The following is a 24,216-nucleotide window of genomic DNA, read 5'->3' on the forward strand; positions in this document are numbered from 1 at the left end:
TATACCACTCTAGGAATTTTAACTCTGAAGGAGAACAGGGGTCTCCCAACAACTCCCAACAACCTTAAAAAAGTTACAGCTTTCAGGATTCTTTGGGAGAAAGCCACAACTGTTGGTATAATAATGGTTTAGGTGTAGAGTATGGATGTGGATGAATATATAATTGATTATATTGATTAGGAGTCTGGAAAACTCAATAACCATGGGCAAAATCATTTATTTCAGGCTCAGATACCTCTCCCCCCAACAATCTGAGGATAAAAATATCGACCTTTACGAAGCTTCTCTCTCTCTTACGCACACACACACACACACACCCCTACCTTCTTCCTTCTTCCAGTGCAGGGACTTTATCACATTGGCACTTTGTCCCCTATTTCACATGTAGGTTCCTTGGTAGAAAATGGTGCCGTTAGGGCTGACTGTGGGATGGAGGTCCAGATCTCCCTTGGAGGGAAACCAAGTGGCAGCTGACTTCCGAGGCACTCTGGGAAATGAAGATTGCAGGAATGAGTGTTTGGTGCCCACTCTGCAAAACATTTTGAGAAAAATGAGAAAAAGGTGCAAGAGCTGTTGTTGCTGCTGCCAGCACCACATGGTAAGGGGAGGGAGGGAGATCAACCAGGTGGGTGGCACCTGAGATTTGACCGGGGAGGGGTTGTTTTATTTTTTGTTTAACAATCAAGTGGTGTATAAATTTATGAAATAAAACAAAGCAATGAATAATAAATAAACATTTATCTACTTTTCACACCACAAGAATGGTGGCATATACAAAACTGACGAAACACTTTTGTGGTGTCAACTTCTTATAGGAACAGGTGTGGATGCTGTAATACAGTGGTACCTCAGGTTAAGTACTTAATTCATTCCGGAGGTCCATACTTAACCTGAAATTGTTCTTAACCTGAAGCACCACTTTAGCTAATGGGGGCCTCCTGCTGCCGCTGTGCCACTGTTCTCATCCTGAAGCAAAGTTTTTAACCTGAAGCACTATTTCTGGGTTAGTGGAGTCTGTAACCTGAAGTGTATGTAACCTGAAGCATATGTAACCCGAGGTACCACTGTATTTGAAACTGGGCTGGTGGTGCAAGGCCTGTACAGTCATCCACCAGGGTGAACAAACCTTCTGTTTCTGCTTTTTGCCTTTGTGAAAACAAGTCTTTCTAGCACCAGGTAGGCCACAAATATACAGCCAGTGAAGCTCAGTGTGTTTGCCTGCAATAAACCCAGTGGCTGCTCAATCCATGGATTCACTGTGTAATCTACTCAGCATTTAAAGTGATATTTGGCATTTGTAGCACTTGTAAAATATTTGCACATATTTGGGTTGCCATATGACCTCTTTTTCCAGGACACGTCTTCCTTTCCAGGATTAAAATTTCTGGCTGGGAGGATTTTTAAAATTTGGAAAAATGTCCAGGGGGGTTAGTTAGTTAGTTTTGTTTATAGTAACTAAAGAATTTTTTTCTAGTGCATCAGATCTAAGGCACCCAGCTAAGCTAGTCTGCAGCAGAGAATCACAGCAGAGCAGCATCTTAAACTAGCTGCATACTGTATAAATCCCTTGTGGCTGAACTAAAAAGACACTGGCTCAGCTACAAAATCTTGGAGGTGTCTGGTAGGGCAAGAGCTAACATCCCCCTGCCATTAAAGAGAGTCCATATGTACACGTTAAACAGTTTAATATACTGTTTTGTGCACACTTATGTTCACAAAGATGTGAACATGAGCCCAAATACTTTCATGTGGCAAGTGAGCGAGCAATATGTTTTATTATTATTTTGTTGCTGAAAGTTAAGAACATTGCTGCTAGCAATATATCAGAGCTTCTATAGCCTACATATAGTAGTATTCAAAATGAGAGTTGTCATAGAGATCCATAATTAAAAGTAGAACGTGTCCTTTTTTTTTTTGCTCTTCAAAATATGGCAAGCCTGCCTTATAACCCTGGAAGATAGGCCCATATTATTATCTCCTTATTGCTGGTTCTAGGGGAGGTGCTCAAGCTGAGAACAGTGGGCTGACTAAGGCAAGCTCCTGAGCTTGTGGCCTAGAGGAGGTCTGAGGCAGAGATTTTCTGCCTTGCAGGTCACGACTCATACCTGAGCTACTCATTCGTGTGAAAAGTCTGTCAATCTTCCTCTGTTTGGTTGAGATTCAGACCAGGCTGTTGCTGTACCACTGAATCTCTCTTCAGTTCAGCAAAGATCTCTCTCTCTGTGTGTGTGTGTGTATGTGTAAGAACAATATTATTAAAATCATCATATTATGGCTTTTTAAAAGCTATTCCCCTCCAAAAAAAGTTTCCATGTTTTCTACCCACAGCACGACTTCAATCCATTCATCCATGTGAAACATTTAATACTGAGAGAGGTTGCTCCAGAAGACCCAATCCCCCAGATTGTTAAAATATTGTTGACTGGATAGTGAAAAGGATAATTTTTGTTCCATAAGCAAAAAGCTGCTCATCTTTAGGAACATTGCTTTGAAACTGTGTACTGAGGGAAGAAAGAAACCTCCCTCCCTCTCCCTCCCTCCCTGTGTGTGTGTGTGTGTGTGTTTCCAGGAAGCAATAAGCACCTACATGAAAATAACTCCATCCTTAATCCCCTGCCTATCCGTTTTTATCTGATGGCTTCGGCACGGGCAGGAAGATCACTGCGCGGCAGAAAACGAAGGCGAGTTAACAAGATGTGGCCAGTCCCATGGATAAAACAATAGAGAAAACCCTCTTCCACTTTGTCTAGCACCCTGGTGCCGTTCTCATGCCCAGGTCACAATGTGGCTCATGGTGGGCTTAGTGTGTTGCCTTGTGTTTGGGGGGCTGCCGTTGGCTCTCGCCTCGTGCCCTTCCCAATGTAGCTGCGCTTTCCACAGTATCAACGAAGGGACGAAAGCAAGGTACGTTGGCAACTGTCTATTTATTTTATTCCTCGGTGGGCTTTGAAGCGTTGTTTCGTGAGTAGAGGTTAGCGCATTGCCTGAGCAGAACCGCCCCCCCCAAGTAGACGTGGGTCACTCCATGGCTCTTTGTTGCAAATGTTATTTTCCCAATCACTTTGTACTACAGCTTTCTGCACAGTCGGATTAGCTCCAGAGCAGACTGTAATCTGATTTCAGAGATGTCATTTGCTGATCTTCTGTATGCCAAAGGCAGAAGCAATATAATTAACATTGGTACAATGTTAGGCAAAAGGGGCACTAAAATTGAGCTTTTGGAAAATATATGTGCAGGGAAATGGTTTTCATCACCATGTTGGACCAACAAATAAAACATAACCATGGACTTTTCATTATTTAAAAAACAAACAAACAAACAAAAAAAAAAAACCCCAGACCACAACAGTACCTATATATTTTATTTTGCTTCCAACCTTCCAGCTGAATGCTTGTTTCTGAAACTAGCTAAGATATGAAGCTTACTCTGTTTAAGGATTTTTTTCGATTTGGTGTTTTTTGTTTTGTCTTGTTAAAGAAAAGCAGCAACAGATGTTTCCATTTTTTCAAGGGCATACATGTTGATCATGGCGACAGAGATGCTCATTCAAAGTATTATGTAAAATGCTTGCAAGCATGGAACAATATGTGCCTACACTGAGCCTGCCTAAACAGGCAGCCAGTGAGATTTGCAGAGAAGTGAGCTTGTTTTGTTTATCTAAATTTGTAAGCACTTAAAAAACACACACCACATCTCTAGTACCATATACAGGAATGAATAACATGTAAAATAAAATGTAATACTCAGGACTCATATAGTGCCTTTTGATCTCCGCCGAAAATACTTTGCATATATTGCCCTGGCTGTTCTTATAACAACCCAGTAACACTGGTCGGAATTATCTCCACATTACAGACTAAGTTTTTTAGCCTGAGAAATAACGCTTTGCCTAAGGTTGCCTGGTATGTGCCAGTGGCTTTGCAGGCAGCTCACATTTGTAGCCTCCCCATCTATACATGCCCATGTGCAATTGCGCATGGATATACAGTGTGCACAACAGGTTTCCTGTTGAACAATTAAGTCGAAAGAAATGAACGATTGATTATTGTAGCACATAATATGAATATTTGGATGCTCAAATTGGAAAAAAGGCATTTTGATCGCTGTGAAAGTAATATCATCCAGTAATATCATCCATTCTTGCATATAAGCCAATGGCTGCAGTAAATGTTCTTTGGTTACCATTTTAGGAACAAAAGGAGAGTTATATCTAATTACCGTGCAGATCCTATGACTCCTTATAGAATGATCAATGCTCTGGGATGTTAGAATATAATCTAGACTGATCTAGTTAGAAATATTCAAAGCAATTAGGCAATGGAGCAAGCTGCCCTAAGAGTTTAAAGAGGAAGGCGGACATGAATTTTATCAGGGTGATTTTACTTATAGTAGCATGTCTCAGCACAAGACATTAGGGCAGATCCTTCCAAGCCGAGCAATTTATATATGAACTTTGAAGTGATTTCTGTTCCATACTGAAAAGCACACATTTAGGGCCAAGTAAAGCACTTTATTTTTCTCTCTGTAGGAATGAATGGTGATGTTTCACTTATATGGACGAAAGAAGCAGAAGCAATTGAGGCCTGCTCCCTTCCTCTAGTTAGGAGGGATGGGCAGATTTCAGTTTTTCTCAGTTTCTTATTTCTCCATTCTTAAGTTCATTTCTCCACATTTCCACATCAGCTTGCAATTATTTTTCTAAGTTCTCACAAAAAATTCATCAGCATTCCAGAGCAGATTTCTCTTCAGATATATGTCTCTTTATGCAATTTTGCCAAATATAAACAATTTTGTAAAGCAATTTCATCTAATACAATGTATTTTTTGTACATCATCTTTACAAATGCATGTATTTATATGCATGATTGCCCCCAATATATGGATTTTTATATGCATTACATGACCGGAGAACTACATTGCAAAGTTTGGAGAAGTGCAAATTCCAAAAGATGGCTTTGTTTCAGATTTCAGATTGTTTTGGAAAGTATCAGGTAGGTTCACCTTGAATGTGAACTGAATCTCATTTACATCTCCCATCTCAGCTAGTGAGTGGACCTGGCCACTGAAATTCATCATCTACTTGCGCAAAAAGCCATGCTGGATTCTGCTTCTTGGAAGGTCATTCTGGGAACACTGGAGACTGGCTTTCACGACTTGAGTACTTTGGAAAGACAGGATAAAAATATTTTGAGTACATTATTGGCATAATACTTATATAGAGGTGTCACAAGCTTTTTACCTGGTATAATAAACAGCTATGAATCTTATTGGATTATTCAGATGTTGTTGGACTCCAACTCCTATAATCCCAGGCTACTAACCATATGGACTGGGCCGGCCCACCCAAGGGGCAAGGTGAGGTGACCTCCTCAGGTGGCAGGATCCACAGGGGCAGTAGATCCTGATGTAACTCTTCATCGACTCCTTTTTCCCTGGCAGGGAGAGGAGCGCCATTTTGTGGTTCACCTCAGGTGCCAAAATGTGTTGGGCTGGCCCTGCATGTGGGATAGGGCTGATGGGAGTTGTAGTCTGAAACATTTAGAGGGCCACAGGCTGCTCATCCCTGCAATGGGCAGCTGCAGAGGACGGTTAAATTTATTACAAAGTGTGCTGTCACTCTGTATAATACAAGATGTGGCCAATGCCCTGCATGAACTCAGTGTGTATCCTAGAATGCATCCCAGAATCCTCTGTGGTGTACAGGAGTCCTTTGGCAGACATGAAATGGGTGTGGAAGGGGTTCCATGAATTTAGACATGTTCAAGGATTTTTATTTTATTTTATTAATTGCATTTCTGGCTCACCCTTCCTCCCAAAGTAGCTCCAGCAGCAAACAATGACACAATGCAATTTTAAAAATCTGAAACCAATATCAAGTCACATATTCATACAATGAAAAATGTCCATGTTGCCAGGAACAGTATCTTTCCACCATTAAATGCCTGGGAAAACAGGATTCTTTAGAAATTCTACTACTGTAGGAACAAGAGGCAACAACTAGCCAATTTTATGCTACTTTATGCTTCTGTTGATTTTGGTGTGTTAAAGATCTGCATTAGGCTGCGATCCTAAGCATAGTCACTTGGATTTCAATAGGAGTGACTCCCAAGTAGTTCCATTATTTTTGTATCGTTTATAGCCCATCTCCCTTTCATCAAAGTGGTGGCCTACAGTATGTGGTATCCAAGCATTCACCTCTGCAGGCACTAGGGAACAGACCCAGAGCTGCTTAGCTCCAGCAAGGTGGTGCCCACACATGCCTTCAGATCACACCCTGGTTTCAACACAATTAGCATTAGGTTTCAAACATCTCTCTTTGAAAGTCATGGGGTTGAAAAGTGCTTACCATTGAGTTATGCTAGGACCGGCATGATTAGTCAGCACCATTGGGCATCTGCTGAGACCCCCAGTTTGGGGGAGGGCACTGGTGGCCACCAGAGCCAGGTGGTGCTGTTGCCATTGCCAACTACCCAACCTCTCTGGCCAAGGGCGAGAACATCAGCAAACAATGGAAATGAGTAGAAGGAGCTGCAGTTGCCACTGCCTGCCCACTCATGTGCCCCCTTTGGAGGGCAGAGATGGAGGGGAAGCGAGTAGTAGTAGAAGAAGAGTTTGGATTTGATATCCCACTTTATTACTGCCCTAAGGAGTCTCAAAGCGGCTAACAATCTCCTTTCCCTTCCTCCCCCACAACAAACACTCTGTGAGGTGAGTGAGGCTGAGAGACTTCAGAGAAGTGTGACTAGCCCAAGATCACCCAGCAGCTGCATGTGGAGGAGCGGGGAAGAGAACCCAGTTCACCAGATTACGAGTCTACCACTCTTAACCACTACACCGCCCTGGCTCTGTAGGTAATTACAGGATATAGGAGCATTTGCCAAGGTCCTCCAGAAACATGCAGCTCACACTGGGCATGAACCCCAAAAATTACCCTTATGTTTTCCCAAAGATTTAGCCATGTTACTTTGTCACAAAAACTCTCTACCCAATGCATGATGGAGAACAGCAACAACCGGGAAAAGATAGACATAATATTTTACAAGGACAGGAAGAAACATTACAGTCAGAACGATTGCCACACACAGGAAGAATAAGGATATAGCTTGAGTGCTTCACCTGCAGATTTAGAAATCATTTAATGTGTCGATATGAATGGAAGTCATTAGTATTGTAGTTGTTGTATAAGGGATTGTTATTTTGACTGGAGTGTAATTGAAATTAATAAGATTTTGGAACACAGAAATAAAGTAAATAATCAAACCACAAATTCTAGCATGCAGGGGGCCACCTAAATTTTATAATTTGGCATCTGCATGATTGGTATTAGTAATTGTATTATAGTTTGGCATTGTTATAATGAACTTATTATTGGATTATTGTAATTGAAAACTAATAAAAATTATATATATATACATATACATACATATATATATAGAGAGAGAGAGTTTGTCACAAAACAACCAAGTCCTGTGGTCACTCAAAGGCTAACAAAAGGATGTCAGGCCAGATCTGACCAGCTCGTTTGACCATTAACCTCTCTTGTCCACCCCCTCAGGCATTTTAGCAGTATACAAAAGAATGAGCCATTAAACCCCTTGCTGAGAACCTTGTCCTGCAATGAAGTTCTCTCCTTCTCCCCAAGGTCCAAAGTGATATTCTTCATGTTGAAGTTCCCAGGTTCAACTTATGTCACCTCTCATCAAATGATCTTAGATAGAAAGACTAGGAAAGTCTCACAGAAGACTCTACCACTGTAGATGGACTGATGGTATAGCCTTAACACACCTTTCTTTGCATGATTCATATAATGCAACAGGTACTGACTCCACAAAACGTTGCAATACTGTGGCCTTTAGAAGATAAACAGAAATAACTGGGGAAAAGGGAAGGCTATCAAAAGCACGCCAAACAGACACAAGCAGGGATTTGCAGAAGTAATTTATAGCTTGCAAATTTGTACAGTCAAACCTCGCATGTTGAATGTAATCTGTTCCGAAATGTTCAACAACCGAGGCGCAGATTCTGATTGGTTGCAAGAGCTTCTTGCACTTAAGTGGAAGCCACGTCAGACATTCGAGTTCTGAGGAATGTTAAAAAACTGGAGCATTTACTTCTAGGTTTTCAGCGTTTGGGAGCCGAAAGGTTCGAAAATGGAGCTGTTTGAGAACTGAGGTTTGACTGTACCACTTATTTATTCTTATAAAATGGAACAAAGTTCTAGAGTAAGAATGTGTGTGTGTGTGTCGAATTAAAAAGGTTAAAAATGCATATAAATGAACTGATGATTAAAGGGTTTCAATTTGAGAAATGTTCATTCAGCGATCCATTTGTTCCAACAGAGCAGTTCTCTGCAATGACCCAGAGATGACTCTCACACCCGTGAACTTCCCCGCGGATACATTTAAACTCCGGATAGAAAAGACAGCCATCCGTAGAGTCCCGGGGGAGTCGTTCCATTCCCTCCGCAACTTGGAATTCTTGTGGATGCCCTATAACTCTTTGGCAAGTCTCACTGTGACTAACTTCCGGGGTCTCCGCCGATTGCAAGAGCTGAGGCTGGATGGGAACGCTCTGACCTCCTTCCCCTGGGAAGCCCTTCTGAGCATGTCCCAGCTGAGGCTGCTGGATCTGCACAACAATGAACTTGCCTCTCTCCCAGCTGAAGCTGCTCAGTACATCCGGAACATCACTTACCTAGATATCTCGAGCAATAAACTGGTGACGCTTCCTCAAGAACTCATCGCTGTCTGGTCGAACCTCCAAGCAGTTCCATACTTCCCCAATGACAATTCTAAGATCATCTTAGGTAAGAGGTTTAACGATGAAACTGAATGAAGGAAAGCTCTACGATTCACATTATTTATGACCATACCTCAGTGGGCTGGATTGATTTCTCTCACTTTCTCATTTTTCCAGTCTTAACCGCAGTTCTCCTCATTTCCATATCAGTTGGTGATTTAAAACAAATATCCGCGTCAAAATTCACGAGCATTTTCATGCAAATTTCTCCTTACACACACACATTTGCTAAGCGATTATTCTACATTATTGTCAATAATATTTGCATCTTAATGCCTGCTTTATCCCACCATATTCATCTCCATACACATTACTTGGTTGGAGAGCTGATTTGCTAAATTTTGAGAAGTGCCAATTTTGAAGGTTGGCTGTATGGTTCACGTATGGTTTCAGGGTGTGCAAAACGAGGTGGGTTTGCCTTTAAATATGAACAGCATCGAATCCCACACCCATCCCTAATCCAGACTAAGTTACTAGGAATTTAGCTTCCATTGAAATCAATGGGACAGAAGTCATGACTAATGTGTCCTCTTCAAAATTTCAGTGGAAGTTAAGCTCAACTAACTTTGACTGGATCCAGCCTACACCCCTCTGATGCTTGAGGCATATTTTTTACCTGAAGGAAGAAATCTCTCTATACCAGTGGTTCCCAAACTCTCACCCCCCCCCCACTGTCCTGGACCACTTGAAAATTGTTGAGGGTCTTGGCGGACCACTTAATGATTTTTCTAACTATTGTTTAGCAATTGTCATGCTAAGATGTTATTTAAAAAATCTATATGGATTTCAAACATTAGTACAATAATATACAATAAGAATAAAAAGAAGCAATTAAAATACAATTAAAAATCAATACAAATATTTTAATGCAATGGATATGCCCACTGTGTTAACAAAATTCTTCAATATTTGGCCTGATCTTTGTTACCATGGATGTGGCACTACCAAGACCACTTCCATAGTTGCTTCCAAACCTACCTCTGAAGGATCTCCAAAGAGGAGATTTTACAACTGTCCCAGATAGCTGATTACATTATGTCACGAATGAATGAGGTCTTACCAGAGCTGAACAGCAGTATCCTTTCTTTTACATGATGTTCCTGTGAACACAAGCATAAATGACAGCAACTTTTTGTGAGACAACGTTACATGGCTGACTCATTTTCAGCACAACATTCAGTGCAACCTCCAAACATTTCTGAGAGATGCATCTGACTAGCAAGTTATGCTTCAGCTTGCACATTTGCTGCCTCTTAAGTATGTGCAAAACCTTACACTTTGAATTTCATTATGTGGTTCCTTGTCTGGTGCTGCTCACAGTAATTGTTGCATTGAATGCCTAGGCTGTCCTTGAAAGTGTTTGCAATTTGTTGAGGTTTTCTGTCATCTGAAGGTTGCTGCTAGCACAAGAAACCCAAACTGTGGCTTTAGACAACATTGTATTTACAGACCCTGGAGAAGCAGCCTGAGAGGTTTGAACAGAACTTTTCAACACCAGAAGAGCCAGATGGGATTAATGGGGTAGAAAGCAGGGATGCCAGTATATGGAGACAGAGCCAAAAATAGGTGGAGCCAGCTAATTCTAGTTTTTCCCTCCTCCTACTCCCTCCAGGCTTGGGGGCCCAGGTGAATGAGAGGTGGAGAAACTCCTGTTGTGGTGGTAGGACTCATTGTGCTGGCTTCAACATTGTTGTTGTTTAGTCATTTAGTCATGTCTGACTCTTTGTGACCCCATGGACCAGAGCACGGCAGGCACTCCTGTCTTCCACTGCCTCCCACAGCTTGGTCAAACTCATGTTCGTAGCTTCGCAAACACTATCCAACCATCTCGTGCTCTGTTGTCCCCTTCTCCTTGTGCTCTCCATTTTTTCTCAACATCAGGGTCTTTTCCAGGGAGTCTTCTCTTCTCATGAGGTGGCCACAGTATTGGAGCCTCAGCTTCAGGATCTGTCCTTCCAGTGAGCACTCAGGGCTAATTTCCTTAAGAATGGAGAGGTTTGATCTTCTTGCAGTCCATGGGACTCTCCAGAGTCTCCTCCAGCACCATAATTCAAAAGCATCAATTCTTTGGTGATCAGCCTTCTTTATGGTCTCACTTCCAGCTCTCACTTCCATACATCACTACTGGGAAAACCATAGCTTTAACTATACGGACCTTTGTTGGCAAGGTGATGTCTCTGCTTTTTAAGATGCTGTCTAGGTTTGTCATTGCTTTCCTCCCAAGAAGCAGGCGTCTTTTAATTTCGTGACTGCTGTCACCATCTGCAGTGATCATGGAGCCCAAGGAAGTAAAATCTCTCACTGCCTCCATTTCTTCCCCAGCTCCAACATTACACAATGTCAAAAGAAAACATTGCAAATGAAAATCAAATACAAGATACAATAAAGACCTGCATTTAAAGCAGTATGATTAACAGGGAGACAAGATATTCCCTAAACATAAAAATCAAGTAAAATCAAATATAGAAAATGAAATGAAAACTCTACTTAGAAACATTATTAGCCACTAAACAAAATAATGGAGATAGAAGCTGCTCTGCCCTCACCCAGTAACATCTCCCAAACATATCCTTAGCACTCTTGCACTCTTTCACCACCACTCAGGCATTCCTGCCATCCACACTCATAGCACAGACTAACCTCTAGGCAACCATTTGTCACAAAGTGATTGTCTAGTTTATGAAAGATCTCTGGCAGCATTCAGCACAATTCACAACCAGCCCATTCACCGACCTCCATCTAGGCTTAACATTTATATAGCACTTTCAAATTTTCAGTGCTTCATCATATGCGTTATCAAGTTGTAAGGTAACAACGTCCTGTCATGTAAGCAAATATGATTATTCCTCATCTTGCAGACAGGGGAGACCGAGGCTGAAAGTGAGTGATTTGCCTAAGGCCACCTGGCAAGTTTATGAGAGAGGTGAGATTCAAACTGGGACCTTCCTGATTTGTAGCTCCATCTCTTAAGCATTATAAATCAACTTTTTTTTCTCAGACAAAGCTAGCAACACAGCAAAATGTTGCTGTCAAACACCTACCTTTGTACTGAAATTTGCCAGGTTGGCTTTTTCAGGAGGCTGCAGTCCACAGGCCTTGCCAATGTGAATTTTATTCATTTTGCCAAACTGGCAAATTGACACATTCCTTTGTTTTCCTAATCAGAGCTCATTCTTGCCATTGATTTATTCAGCGTTTCCACATATCTCAGCATAACATACCCTGCCTCCGTGTGTGTGTGTAAAGTCTGAAGCATGGTAGACACTTAATAATTCAGCATTCTTTATATCCTCTGTCACTGCCTTTCCTTCATCACTGAGCAGCAACTTCTCTAAAAAAAAAAAGCATTTAACTTTTACTGGTCTTTGCTTGTTTCTTTTTTGATCTTTGATTTCCTTGAAGACACCGTAAGGTGCAGGTCATCTTAGGGAATGCAGGAATATAAGAATTCTCTGCATAGTAAATAAGCATATAGAACATGCTTGCATCCTTTGATACATTGTACAGTAACCCTTCATGACTTTAGCACAGGCATAATGGTATGGGGATATTTCCATGCCGAAGTGTTTCTGTACAGCCTGACAGTCAGCATTTTATGGAATGATCTGTAGACTAGGGGATGATTCTTTTATAAAGACACAGGGGAGCTGCCTTTCCTTGTTTGCACATCATGGTAAGCCAAACTATAGCTTTCTGGGACAATGCAAGAATGCTCGCTTCCACCTGCTCCTCCTTGGCCCTTTCAGCACCGAACAGCAATCCAAGGTTTAGCAGAGTGTTTCCTCTGAACCTGGTGTAATAGTAAAGGTCTTTCCTTCTGAATCACAATCTGTAATTAAAGAACAACCAGTGGTTTTCAACCAGTGTGTCCTTCTGTGATGGCCTCTTGCATCTCTGCCTCCCAAAGGCTTGCAATGGCTGTTTGTTGCAGCAGCCCTGGCTACAAGCTCAGCAGGTGAATGGAGCCTCTGGGGCTGGCCAGGGGGTGCTTCCCAGGCCCCTGTAGGGCAGTGGGAGGAGGCACATTTTTGGGGGGCAGGGGGGTAGCTCAGAGACCGGGGTGGCAGCTTCGGCTGCCCAAAGGACTCTCATGGAGAAGGGAGAATAGAGGAGGCAGATGGAACACTCCAAAAGGGAGAGCGTTTGAAAAGGGGTGAGAGGCTGCCAGCTCTGCAGGCAAAGGATGACATAACTGGACTCCGGAGCTCCACAGGGGTGCCACAGAAAGAATGCAGTTGGTCAAGGGAGCTGTGGATCCAAAAAGGTTGAAAACCATGGTCTAAACCATGGTCCTGAGTTCAGATGGCACCCTAATGCAGATCTTCACTTAGCTGCTACATTATGCTGTGCTGAAAGGTTGAGGGATGAACAAAGTGGGCGTGATCAGTCCCGGTATGCCATTGTTTGGCTTATAGTGACATATGAATGGGGCTGCTGAATCAAGCCATTGATCAATCTAGCTCAATACACGACTGGCAATAGCTGAACAAGGGTTCAGACAAGAATATCTCTCAGCCCTCATGTGGAGATGCTTGGGACTGAACTTGCTTTCTGAGTGCAAAGTGTGTGCTTTAGCATTGACCCTTCACCGAGGTTTTGTGTTGACCTTTCCATTGCTGTGACTTTGCCATGCTGAACCCACAAATATCAGAGTCGTTCATGATCTTGGGTGAGGAATCAGGGCTGGTTAGAACCAGAAACAAGGAGTGAAGCAGAGAAGGAGGAATGGCCAGAATCAACCTCTGTTTGACCTGGAGAAATTCCAAGAGTCAACATCTGTGGAGAGAGATTTGCATCAAGTGTGCATTGGGCATTAGAAGGGCTTCAGATGAATGCAGAAGCAAATTCAAAGCACTCTTTTCAGGATGGTTAGAGGCTATGTAGGGGACTGTAAACACATCACTTTCCCCCTGAGGCTATAGAGCACGCGACAGCAGAAGGCAACCAGACCACATGGGTACACAATAACACATCATACTGCAAGCTGAAGCTATAATATTGGCGATCTGTTTTCTGGGCTATATCTGTCTTTTGAATCACAGAAGCTATGATCTTGAACTATTCTTTCTCTGGGTGATGAAGACAATCAGGAGAAATTTGGCTAGCCTAAAGAGATTTAGAATCCGGCACTGGATATTTTTATCCTAAAAAATTAAAGCAGAAACATATTAGGGTAATTTCAACAAATAGGCAAGCTTGCCACATTTCCCCCTCTGCAGTCTTTTTGACAATCTTTGCTTCCTCTCCCGTGATATTTATAGACTGCTTTTCCAATAAACTTGCTCAGGAGCAGACAAAGATATTAAAGAAACAGTAAAATCGTGCAGATAAAAAAAGCAACCCCAGGCAGTTTAAAACAGCAGCAGCAAGTAAAAGCCACATGAGAAATCATTGAAAATGATTTACAGATGGTATTTAATTCCGAGTAGACTTGCTAAGATGAATAAGACTGAATCTGATAAGTGCTGGAGATGCAATGAGGTTGAGGGTATGTTCTTTCATATGTGGTGGACCTGTAAAAGGATAAAAGCGTATTGGAAAATAATTTATAATGAATTGAAAAAAAGGTTAAAAGGACCTTAAAAAACAACAACAAAAAACCCCACCAGAGTCCTTTTAGTTGGGGATAATTCAGATGGAAATTCCCAGGTCTCAAAAAAGGCTATTAATGCATGCTGCTACAGTGGCCCTTTTTTTGTTAGCCCAAAACTGGGAAACGAGCGAGGTCCCTACTAAAGAAGAATGGCAGCTTAAACTGATGGAATATGTGCAGCTTGTGGACCTAACATACAGAATAAGAGAACAAGAAGAACATAATGTTTAAAGAAGATTGGAAAATGTTTATTGAATATATGGGGGGAAATTGTGTACATTTGAAAACGTTGGCAGCATTAAGATAAATTCAGATGTGTAAATAAGTTTTGCTGGAAGTAATAATGGAATACTGAATGGTTTAGTTTACCTAAAATATGCAGGGATTTATGCTATGCAAAATGAACCATGGAAAGAGAAGAATGGAAGTCATTGATATTTTAAGGTTGTCTAAATGAATATTCCAAATTGTAAAACAGAAAATTTAATAAAAATTATATATATAAAAGCCACATGAGGCGATGATGATGATGATATGAAGGAGGAAGATAGTGTGTGTGCACATGGGCATGTGGAAAGTGTAGAGAAAGTTTTGGCCCTTCTCCATTAATACTAGAACTCAGGAAGTTGAGTCCTGGAAGATTCAGGAGAGGCAAAGTGCATAAGCATTTAAATTTCCTCACACAAGAGGCAATGATGGCCACCATCTTAGATGGCTTTAAAAGACGATTAGAAAAATTTGTGGAGGATACGGCTATTACCTGCCATAACGACTATTTTCTGTCTATGCTGTCAGAAGCAATATGCCTCTGAATATCATTTGCTAGAATCACAGGCGGGGATAATGCTTTTGTACTCAGCTCCTGCTTGTGGGCATCTCATCGCCACCTGGTCTGCTGGGAGCCACCTAGAGTGGCTGAGGAAACCCAGCCAGATGGGTGGGGTATAAATACTATTATAACAACAACAACAATTAGAAAAGGATGCTAGACAGGCCATTGCCCTGATTTGGGAGGTTCTTCTTATGATGTGTTTGTGTCAAGGTGGTTTGGTGGGCATCAACAAATTATTGAACAGAATACCATAGGAGAATTTTATTTCCCGGTTATGCAGATAAATAATAGTCCAGCCAGCAAATGGTAAGGTAGAGAAGGGGCATAAGAGTCTCAATAGCAACAGTCCTGATGCCTTGTGTAAATTCTTATGTTACTCCAGGTTAGGATTGCCATAGCTCCCAATTTTCCTGGACATATCCAGAATAGTGTTGTTGGCAGTACTGTCTGGGTGGAAATCACCCAAATGTCCGGGAAAATACGGACATATGGTGGTTCATGTCGATTTTCTATAAAAATAGATTAAAAAATCACTAAATTTTCTTTAGTGATTTTGCAAAAAAAAACACACCTCAACAACTTTGGCCAGACCCAAAATAGCTCAACAACTTTGGTCAAAAACAATGAAAATAAAGCTCATCAACTTTGCCAAAAAACGACAACTCAATAACATTTCTGTCTGGATTTTCACTGTTTGAAGTATGGCAGCCCTACTCCAGGTTTAAAGAAGAATGAGAATGGTTTGTTGCAGCTGCATCCTGTTTGCTTCTAAGGAACCCAAAGAGTGCACAGATACACTAAACGGCAACATTTTAGATGTTTTGTGCCCTCTTTCTGCCACATGGTGGCATTCAAATCACATCAGGGGGAAAATAAGCCATTTAACCAAAGTAGGAACAAATAATGACATTACAATTGCATAACTGAATATTATCAAAGATCTTGGGTAAACAGAAGTACTTTTGGCTAGCATTTAAAAGGTACTAAAGTATGTGTATGGGGACGGGGCACGTTCTGTTACTGGAGTATAGGAGGGTCATAGGAAGAATAGTTAGATATGTTAGTGGCCTTGGTTGTGGTGATCTTTTAAATGGGGTGGGGAGGACTTTTTCTGTTTAAATATACTGTCAGACGAATATTTTTGTTTTGTGTATTGTTATTATGTGTGTTTATCTGGTTTTTGATATCTGTGCTATTTTACTTTACTGTGTTACTTTGAGGCACTTAGTGAAAAAATGTGACTAAATAACAACAACAATATACAATTCAGAAGATCCTCTTACTGAGATTCACCTTCCTCATCTTCCAGAGATGGACATGTTTGAAGCACATTTTTTGCACCCCAAGGTGTTTGTATCAAGGGCAGAAAATGTGTGTGTGTTGAAAACTCTTCAAAATCTAAATATATTAAATATTGAACCTATTTGCAAGATTAAGACCAGATTTGGATTACCTTTTTAGGGCATGTAATTTACTATGCTTAAGGGTGGAATTCGCTTTCTGAAGCACTTTCTGAAACAATATTCAAACTCAAACACAGCCATCCTTTGAAAATGGCACTTTTCTGAATTTTTGCAGTGCAGTTTTCCAGCCATGTAATGTGTGCCAAAATGCATATAAGCATAAGCTAACACGCGCTCTCTCTGTGTGTGTGATGCAGATTTTGGTGAAAATAGCATTCACTATATTGGGGAACATTGGTTTGCAAAAATGTGTATATTAGGCAGGATTGCATTCAACAGTGGCTGGATCTAGACGCATCAAAAAAGCGATGCAGTTAAACGCATTGTAAACTTCGTAAAGGGAAATCCTGTTGGCAAAAGATCTTCACAGTGCCATCTGGTGTCACAGTGTTATAACTCATATAAACTGCTTTTTCTTTACTAACGTAGCTGAGTCCAGTGTGTTTCTCAGGAGAAATTTGCACAAAAAATGTGATTTGGATGAGGAATTTTTTTAAAAAAGCAGATTGCTGTGGAAATGTGGAAAACTCAATTTAAGATTGGAAAAATGATAAATTAAGAGAAGTAAGACTTACTACATGTAAGTTTAGGGAGAGTGCTGTTGCACTTGGTCCTGTTTGTGGGAGTCCAATAGGCGCCTGATTTTAGACTACATAGGCCTCAGACCTGGTCCAGCAGGCTCTTCCTTTTTATCATTTTAATTATTTGCATTTCTGGTATAATTCCATGTCAGTGAAATATGGACAAAAAGAACACAATAAGAAAAGAATCTCTGAAATAAAAAAGAGGTTACAATTTAAAATTTCTAAAAATAGACCAAAAAACATTCCTTAGCCAACTTCCTCTCCTCTCCTTCCATGGTTCCTTTTATCTCTTTTCCCCATGTTTTGCTGTTTCACCCCATCTATTGTAACTACTTTTATAAACTTTATTTATTTCTTACACTGCTAAAAATCTTACCATCCTGCTAGGTAGATTGTTTTCTTATAATACTTTTTCATATATTCAGTAAACAATATCCAGTCCTCCTTATATCTTTAATCATTTACATTTCTTATTCCAGTGGTCATTCCTGCAAGCTCCACATATTCTAACAGTTTAATATGCCATTCTTCTTTTGTTGGTACCTTATCTGTTTTCCATTTTTGGGCTAGTGACACACGCTTCCTTCTCTTCCCAGGTTTGCAGGACAATCCTTGGACGTGCGACTGCAGCCTCTACGAAATGGTCCACTTCCTCAATTTCCAGTCCCCCAACGTAGCGTTCATTGAATCCAGACTGAAATGCTTCACTCCCCGGAGCTTGGCTGGAGTTTTCTTCAGCCAGGTTGAACTGCGGAAGTGTCAGAGTCCCGTCGTGCACACATCCGTCGCCAAAGTGAGGACCATACTGGGAAGCACTGTGCTTCTGCGCTGTGGCACCACAGGAGTGCCCATTCCTGAGCTAAGCTGGAGGAGGGCTGATGGAAACCCTCTAAATGGCACAGGTAGGTTTTCCTTTCTCGGTTGCAGGCCCTGTGACTGCGGTTTGTAAAGAAGAGTGTAATCGTATGGTGTCCCTAAAGGATCCTGCTAAGTAGGTAAATGGGACGGAGGTGGCGCTGTGGTCTAAACCACTGAGCCCCTTGGGCTTGCCAATCAGAAAGTCGGCGATTTGAATCCGTGCGAGGGGGTGAGTTCCTGTTGCTTTGTTCCAGCTTCTGCCAACCTAGCAGTTCGAAAGCATGCCAGTGCAAGTAGATAATAACAACAACAACAACAACAACAACAACAACAATAATAATAACAATAATAACAACAACAACAACAACAATAATAATAATAACAATAATAAATTTTATTTATATCCCGCCCTCCCCAGCTGAAGCCGGGCTCAGAGCGGCTAACAACAATAAAACAGTACAAAAATACAGCACAAACAACACTCTAAAATCATTCATTATAAAATTAAATAGGTGCTGCTGCAGCAGGAAGGTAAACAGCATTTCTGTGCACTCTGGTTTCCGTCACCGGATTCTGTTGCACCAGAAGCGGTTTAGTCATGCTGGCCACATGACCCGGAAAGCTGTCCATGGATAAATGCCAGCTCTCTCAGCCTGAAAGAGGGATGAGCGCCACAACCCCATAGTCATGTTTGACTGGACTTCACCGTCCAGAGGTCCTTTGCCTTTAGCTCTGCTAAATAATTTGTTAGAACATTCAACAAAGTCCTTTGGGCAGTTTGCATCAAGTTCAAGCCATGTTCAATTAAGCCATTGGAACATTAATTGAGACATTAAAAATCTATTGATGTGGTTCGCTGCCTAAAAACCAACATAAGCAGCACAACAGCATTTAAAGCCAGCAGAAATAATCTGTTCCAAGGGCAGATGATTTCTTGAGCTACGCAGCTACAATCCTATACATGCCTACTCAGAAATAAGACCTTGTTAATTTAATGGTGATTATTCTCATGTAAATGGGTACAGGATTGTAGCCCAAGCCTGCTGCTCAGGTCATGGTTTAAAGATATACTGTAAATTGCATTAGCATCTTGCATCTGCAAAGGCATCCTGTTCTTATGTCAAAAGATATCATGGGGCCCTAATTAGACTTCTTTAGAAATACACTAGGGATGGGGAACTTGTGGCCATCTAGATGTTGTTGGGCTATACCTCCTATCATCCCTGACCACTGTCATGCTGGCTCAGACTGATGGTAACAGGAGTCTTACAACACCTGAAGGACCACAGCACAGGTACCCCATTCCTGCTATAAACAGCGGCAACTGATATGATCATATGTTCAGAGCACTTTCCCTTTAAGGAAAGACAAAAGCATCTGAGGATTTTCAGTGGGACATGGTTGAGGTTTATTAAACAATGGTGCTTCAAGAATGGTTGCAGGAATGGTCTTTTTATTAACACTGGGACTCAGGTGTCACCTTGGGAACTGAATAAATAGAAGCACTTCTTCACACAGTGTGAAGTGACTTTTGGACACTAGCTTAGAAATGGCTTTTAAAAGGATTCTACAACTGCATGGATAATGGGTCTATCAATGGATGTTAGCCATCGTAACTAAAGGGAAGCCTCCATGTCCGGGGGGAGGGGTATATATCAGGTAACCGGATTCTGGAGACAAATGGCAGAAGGTGGCTGTCATCCTCTTCTGAGATTCCTAAAGGCATCTTGGCTGGCTGCTATTGGAAAAAGATTGCTGGACCACACTGGTTTTAGTTTGCAAGGCTGTTCTTAAGCAGAGGGATGTTCTTGCCACGCTATGGTTGTTCCCAAGCTCACTTGAGTAATGTCTACAACTTTTGCTCAAGTGTTCAGGGCGGAGCAGATAGAAGTTTGTCCAACCAAGCAGAGCACCACTTCTGGTCTCAACTGGGCTATCATCTTAAGAATGACATCACTGTAAAATCTATTATGATCTGATGTACTTTGATGTTTAGGGAACAGCCATAGTTCAGTAGTAAGAATACACACTTTGCAAGTAGAAAGTCCCAGGTTCATTCCTCAAAAATGCCAGGTAGGGATGCAAAGTACTTCCTGATTGAAACTCAGGAGAGCTGCTTTCAGTCATTACATGCATCACTGATCTAGATGGGCTAGGTAAAGAAAACTGCAGGGCTCGGATGGCACTGTGGTCTAAACCACTGAGCCTCTGGGCTTGCTGATCAGAAGGTCGGCGGTTCAAGTCCCTGTGATGGGGTGAGTTCCCATTGCTCTGTTCCCAGCTCCTGCCAACCTAGCAGTTCGAAAGCATGCCAGTGCAAGTAGATAAATAGGTGGGAAGGTAAATGGTGTTTCCGTGTGCTCTGGTGTTCCATTGTGTCAGAAGCGGTTTAGTAATGCTGGCCACATGACCCAGAAAGCTGTCTGTGGACAAACGCTGGCTCCCTTGGCCTGAAAGTGAGCAGCAACCCAATGGCCACCTTTGATTGGACTTAGCACACATGACTAAGCCAGCATCAGCCTTTGACTGGACTTAACTGTCCAAGGGTCCTTTACTTTTTTTTATATAAAAAAGATGAACTAATGTCCTAATTCAGTAGAAATCCAAGGAAGTTATCAGAACAATGATAACTTTCAGGTAATGAAATGATTATCTAAAAGAGGGGGGAATGGAATCTAAGCAGTCCGTTTTACTGAATTTCATCCTGTTTCTACCTTCCAGTGCACCAAGAAATTTCCAGTGATGGAATGAGCTGGTCTATTCTAGGCTTGCCTGTCGTTTCTTACCTTGATTCTGGAGAATATATATGCAAAGCAAAAAACTTCCTCGGAGCAACAGAAGCTTTCATCTCCCTTATCATCACTGACTCAGAAAGCACAGATGACCCCACCACAAACTCAAAAGGGACATGGAATGGAAAAGTGAGTGGGATGGAAGCAGCGGCTTACAACGACAACTTGGTAGCCAGGTACGTGATCACCACGTCAACTTCCCCTACCATGGGTGCTCGGTCCATTCGTGCCAACACAGAAGGGAACCTGGCACTTCGAGATCAGGCACTAAATGTGATCAACAACCCAAGAAATCTCTTAGCGAGTCCGCCTACTGCCCAACAGGAACCAGAGCGCATTGTGAGGTCTGTCAGAGTCATAGGAGATACCGACCACAGTGTCTCCTTGGCATGGAAAGCTCCTCAAGCCAAGAACACAACCGTCTTCAGCATCCTTTATGCGATCTTTGGAGAAAGGGACATGCGTAGAATCAATGTGGAGCCAGGTAAGACCAAGATCACTATCAATGGCTTAATGCCGAAGACCAAATATATAGTGTGTGTCTGTGTGAAAGGGCTGATTCCCAGGAAAGAGCAGTGCATCATCTTTTCCACAGATGAAGTAGCCAGTGCAGGTGGAACCCAGAAACTTATCAACGTTGTGGTCATCAGCGTGGCCTGTGTCATTGCCGTCCCTCTGACGTTAGTGGTGTGTTGCGGGGCGCTGAAACGGCGCTGCAAAAAATGTTTCACCCGGAAACCCAAGGAAATCCAGGACTCTTACGTCACCTTTGAAAGCCTCTCTCCAGGCGCCAAAGCCAAAGGAATGGAAGGGGAATACTTGACTAGACACACACCCGACGAATCCAATAGGTTGCTCTCTGCCAGATCGAGTGTGGACTCAGAAGCAATACCGAAGGCAGAGGGACAGCCGAACGAGTACTTTTGCTGACACTGATCTGTTAGTATGCAAAGCGATTGCGCTTACACCTCTATTGGACAGTGCAGAAATGGCATGACTTTGAAGACTTACATGTCACAAGTATTGTCTCAATATATTTGTCAAAAGAACAATGGACAGCTCTACCTGGACTGTGTTCCCCTCACACTTCAACAGTGAAAAGTCTATATGTGCATTTGCTGAGACCTCCCCCATGCCAATCCAGTCCGGAATTGAGTGGAGTACTTATTGAATCTACACTGAGAAGATTTCGTTTTTAATTTTTGTCTGTTGGGGCATGCAGGAAGGAGGATAGAAGTGGAAATTGTAGGTTATTAGGACCCAGCAGATGATGGCTGGATTCTAGTTTCCTGGGACTCCAGAAAGGGAGTGGATGTGAAAATGTTTAGGCTGAGGGGATGGAAGATGAGTGGGTATATTTATATGCAAAGAAGCAGATTGATATGGGAATGACTTGAGTCTTTGTCAGGTAGATGATGCAAAAAGGAAGAACTCACCTCCATCACAGAAAAATAGAAAGAAAATGTGGGAAATGACTCAGGTGCAGAATAAACATTATAATATTTTCTAGTACAAAAAGTCTGATCAAGGACAAAATGAAATGTGAACACATTTAGAATAACACTCATCTTCAGGGAATCAGTTCCAACTATTCTCCTGTTAAAATACAAAGTAAAGGAGGAGACAACTTATCAAGGACTCACAAGAGATGATGACCAAAGGCTTCATCTAGGTCAATACTTTAAAGCAAAGGTAGACAATGTGATGCTCTCTAGATGTTGTCGGGCTCTAACTTCCATCAAGTTCTATCATGACCAATGGTCAGTGAATCAAAGCAGTTGCAGTCCAACAACATTGGGAGGGAACCACAATGAGTACCCCTGCCTTAAAGTATCTGTCTAGTCCCAAATTCTCTCACCACTCCTGCTCCTAATAACTGCACGGTTTCCTGGAAGGAATTTGTGATCAAAGATTAGGGAAGGAAGAAGGATGGATAGTGGGAATGTCCCCCAAGAAGTCTAGGCCTAAGGTTCCCTTTGCAAAATAAACCCGATTCCATGAATACATGTACATATATGTCACAATGTTAAATGTATATTATGGTGTGTTGTCTATTCTCAGTTTTGAAGTACATTAAATAATTTAAAACATGGTTTCCTAAATTTATTTTAGGATGCTACACAGAGAAATGGCTTTTGATAATGATAAGGTAAAATTAAATTACTGTCCGGATTCACAGTCATCCTTCTGACCTAATAGAGGAGCGACTTCAAGGGCTGGGTGTCTCATCATTCTCTATTCTCTTAGAGCGGGAGGAAGACAAAGAGCTGCATCTGTTGTTGCTCCACATCAACAAAATACAGTGGTGCCTCGCAAGACGAAATTAATTCGTTCCGCGAGTTTTTTCGTCTAGCGAATTTTTCGTCTTGCGAAGCACGAAATCCCATAGGAATGCATTGAAATCCAATTAATGCGTTCCTATGGTCAAAAAAAGTCCAATCAAAGCCAAATTTGGTACAACAAGAGTTTATTAACTGCTCTTTAAAGTCACACATACTTTAAAGAGCATATCAAAAATTGAAGGAACAATAAATTAAGTTTCTAAACATGACAGGAAAAACATTTAAAAATCAAAAAAGGGTACATTACATTTTCTAAGACTCTGGGGGACCACTCGAAGAAGGTTCCTCTTCCACTCTTTGCTTCTTGCTGAGGAACCTGTCCATGGTCTGCTGCTTCATCCGCCTTTTCAGCAGCTCCCTGAGAGGCGACATGACCGTCGTATCAAAAATGTTCGCTTGGTCATGTGCCACGTGCTTGTCAGGGTGGTGCCGCTCTGCAAAAGCCTGCACCTCATTCCACTTCTGGCAAATGTCCCTCAGTTCTTTGGAGGACAGCCGTTCCTCAGTTGCTTCCTCCTCTTCCAGCGAGGCCTGCTCCTGCGCAACCTCTGACTGCAGTTCAACCAGCTCCTGGGTGGTCAGCTCGTGGTCGTGCTCCTCCACCAGCTCGCAGACGTCCTCCTCTGTGACCTCCAGGCCCATGGTCCTCCCCAAGGCAACAATGTCCTGCACCACTGTCGACTCTGGTGCATCAGAGTCACTTGGTGCCACACAGTCCGGCCACAGGCTGCGCCAAGCGCAATTCAAATTCCTCTGGCTGATCCCCTTCCAGGCCGTGGTGATCATCTTCAAGCAGGTGACGATGTCGAAGTGGTCCTTCCAGAATTCCCGCAGGGTGATGGTGGTGCAATCAGTCACCTCGAAGCATCGCCTGAAAAGCTCCTTGGTGTAGAGTTTCTTGAAATTGGCGATGACCTGCTGATCCATCGGCTGGAGCAGTGGCGTGGTGTTA

At 42.1% G+C, this 24,216-nt stretch overlaps 1 protein-coding gene and 1 long non-coding RNA gene across 10 annotated transcripts in view; one reads left to right on the forward strand and one right to left on the reverse strand.

Moving 5' to 3' along the window:
* On the forward strand, window positions 1-22,965 carry LRIT1 (leucine rich repeat, Ig-like and transmembrane domains 1). 9 transcript variants are annotated; one of them, XM_081004973.1, is made up of 6 exons: window positions 8-115; window positions 389-598; window positions 2,654-2,904; window positions 8,341-8,807; window positions 17,869-18,174; window positions 20,852-22,965. In XM_081004973.1, the coding sequence occupies exons 3-6, from the start codon at window positions 2,783-2,785 to the stop codon at window positions 21,850-21,852; spliced, it is 1,896 nt and encodes a 631-aa protein (XP_080861099.1). In that variant the 5' UTR covers window positions 8-115; window positions 389-598; window positions 2,654-2,782; the 3' UTR covers window positions 21,853-22,965. The 9 variants fall into 9 exon arrangements, with proteins under 9 accessions (XP_080861098.1, XP_080861103.1, XP_080861099.1 ...); XM_081004974.1 differs by having other exon boundaries at window positions 8-111; XM_081004972.1 differs by having other exon boundaries at window positions 1-598.
* LOC308476981 overlaps window positions 4,875-24,216 on the reverse strand; it is a 28,606-nt gene continuing 9,264 nt past the window's right edge. Inside the window, exons 2-4 of the long non-coding RNA XR_013986309.1 lie at window positions 9,861-9,900; window positions 8,696-8,828; window positions 4,875-5,162 (exon numbers count right to left, since the gene is read on the reverse strand). This is a non-coding gene — a long non-coding RNA (uncharacterized lncRNA). The remainder of the gene's footprint in view (window positions 5,163-8,695; window positions 8,829-9,860; window positions 9,901-24,216) is intronic.

Source organism: Podarcis pityusensis (genome assembly GCF_964106645.2).
Source record: "Podarcis pityusensis genome assembly, chromosome: 5".
Lineage (NCBI taxonomy): Eukaryota > Metazoa > Chordata > Lepidosauria > Squamata > Lacertidae > Podarcis > Podarcis pityusensis.

Coding starts and splice junctions, on each gene's coding strand:
- LRIT1 (XM_081004972.1), top strand. CDS start 2,783: ATGTGGCTCATGGTGGGCTTAGTGTGTTGCCTTGTGTTTGGGGGGCTG. Junction 2,905..8,340: donor AACGAAGGGACGAAAGCAAG/GTACGTTGGCAA, acceptor TTGTTCCAACAG/AGCAGTTCTCTGCAATGACC. Junction 18,175..20,851: donor AAACCCTCTAAATGGCACAG/GTAGGTTTTCCT, acceptor TCTACCTTCCAG/TGCACCAAGAAATTTCCAGT.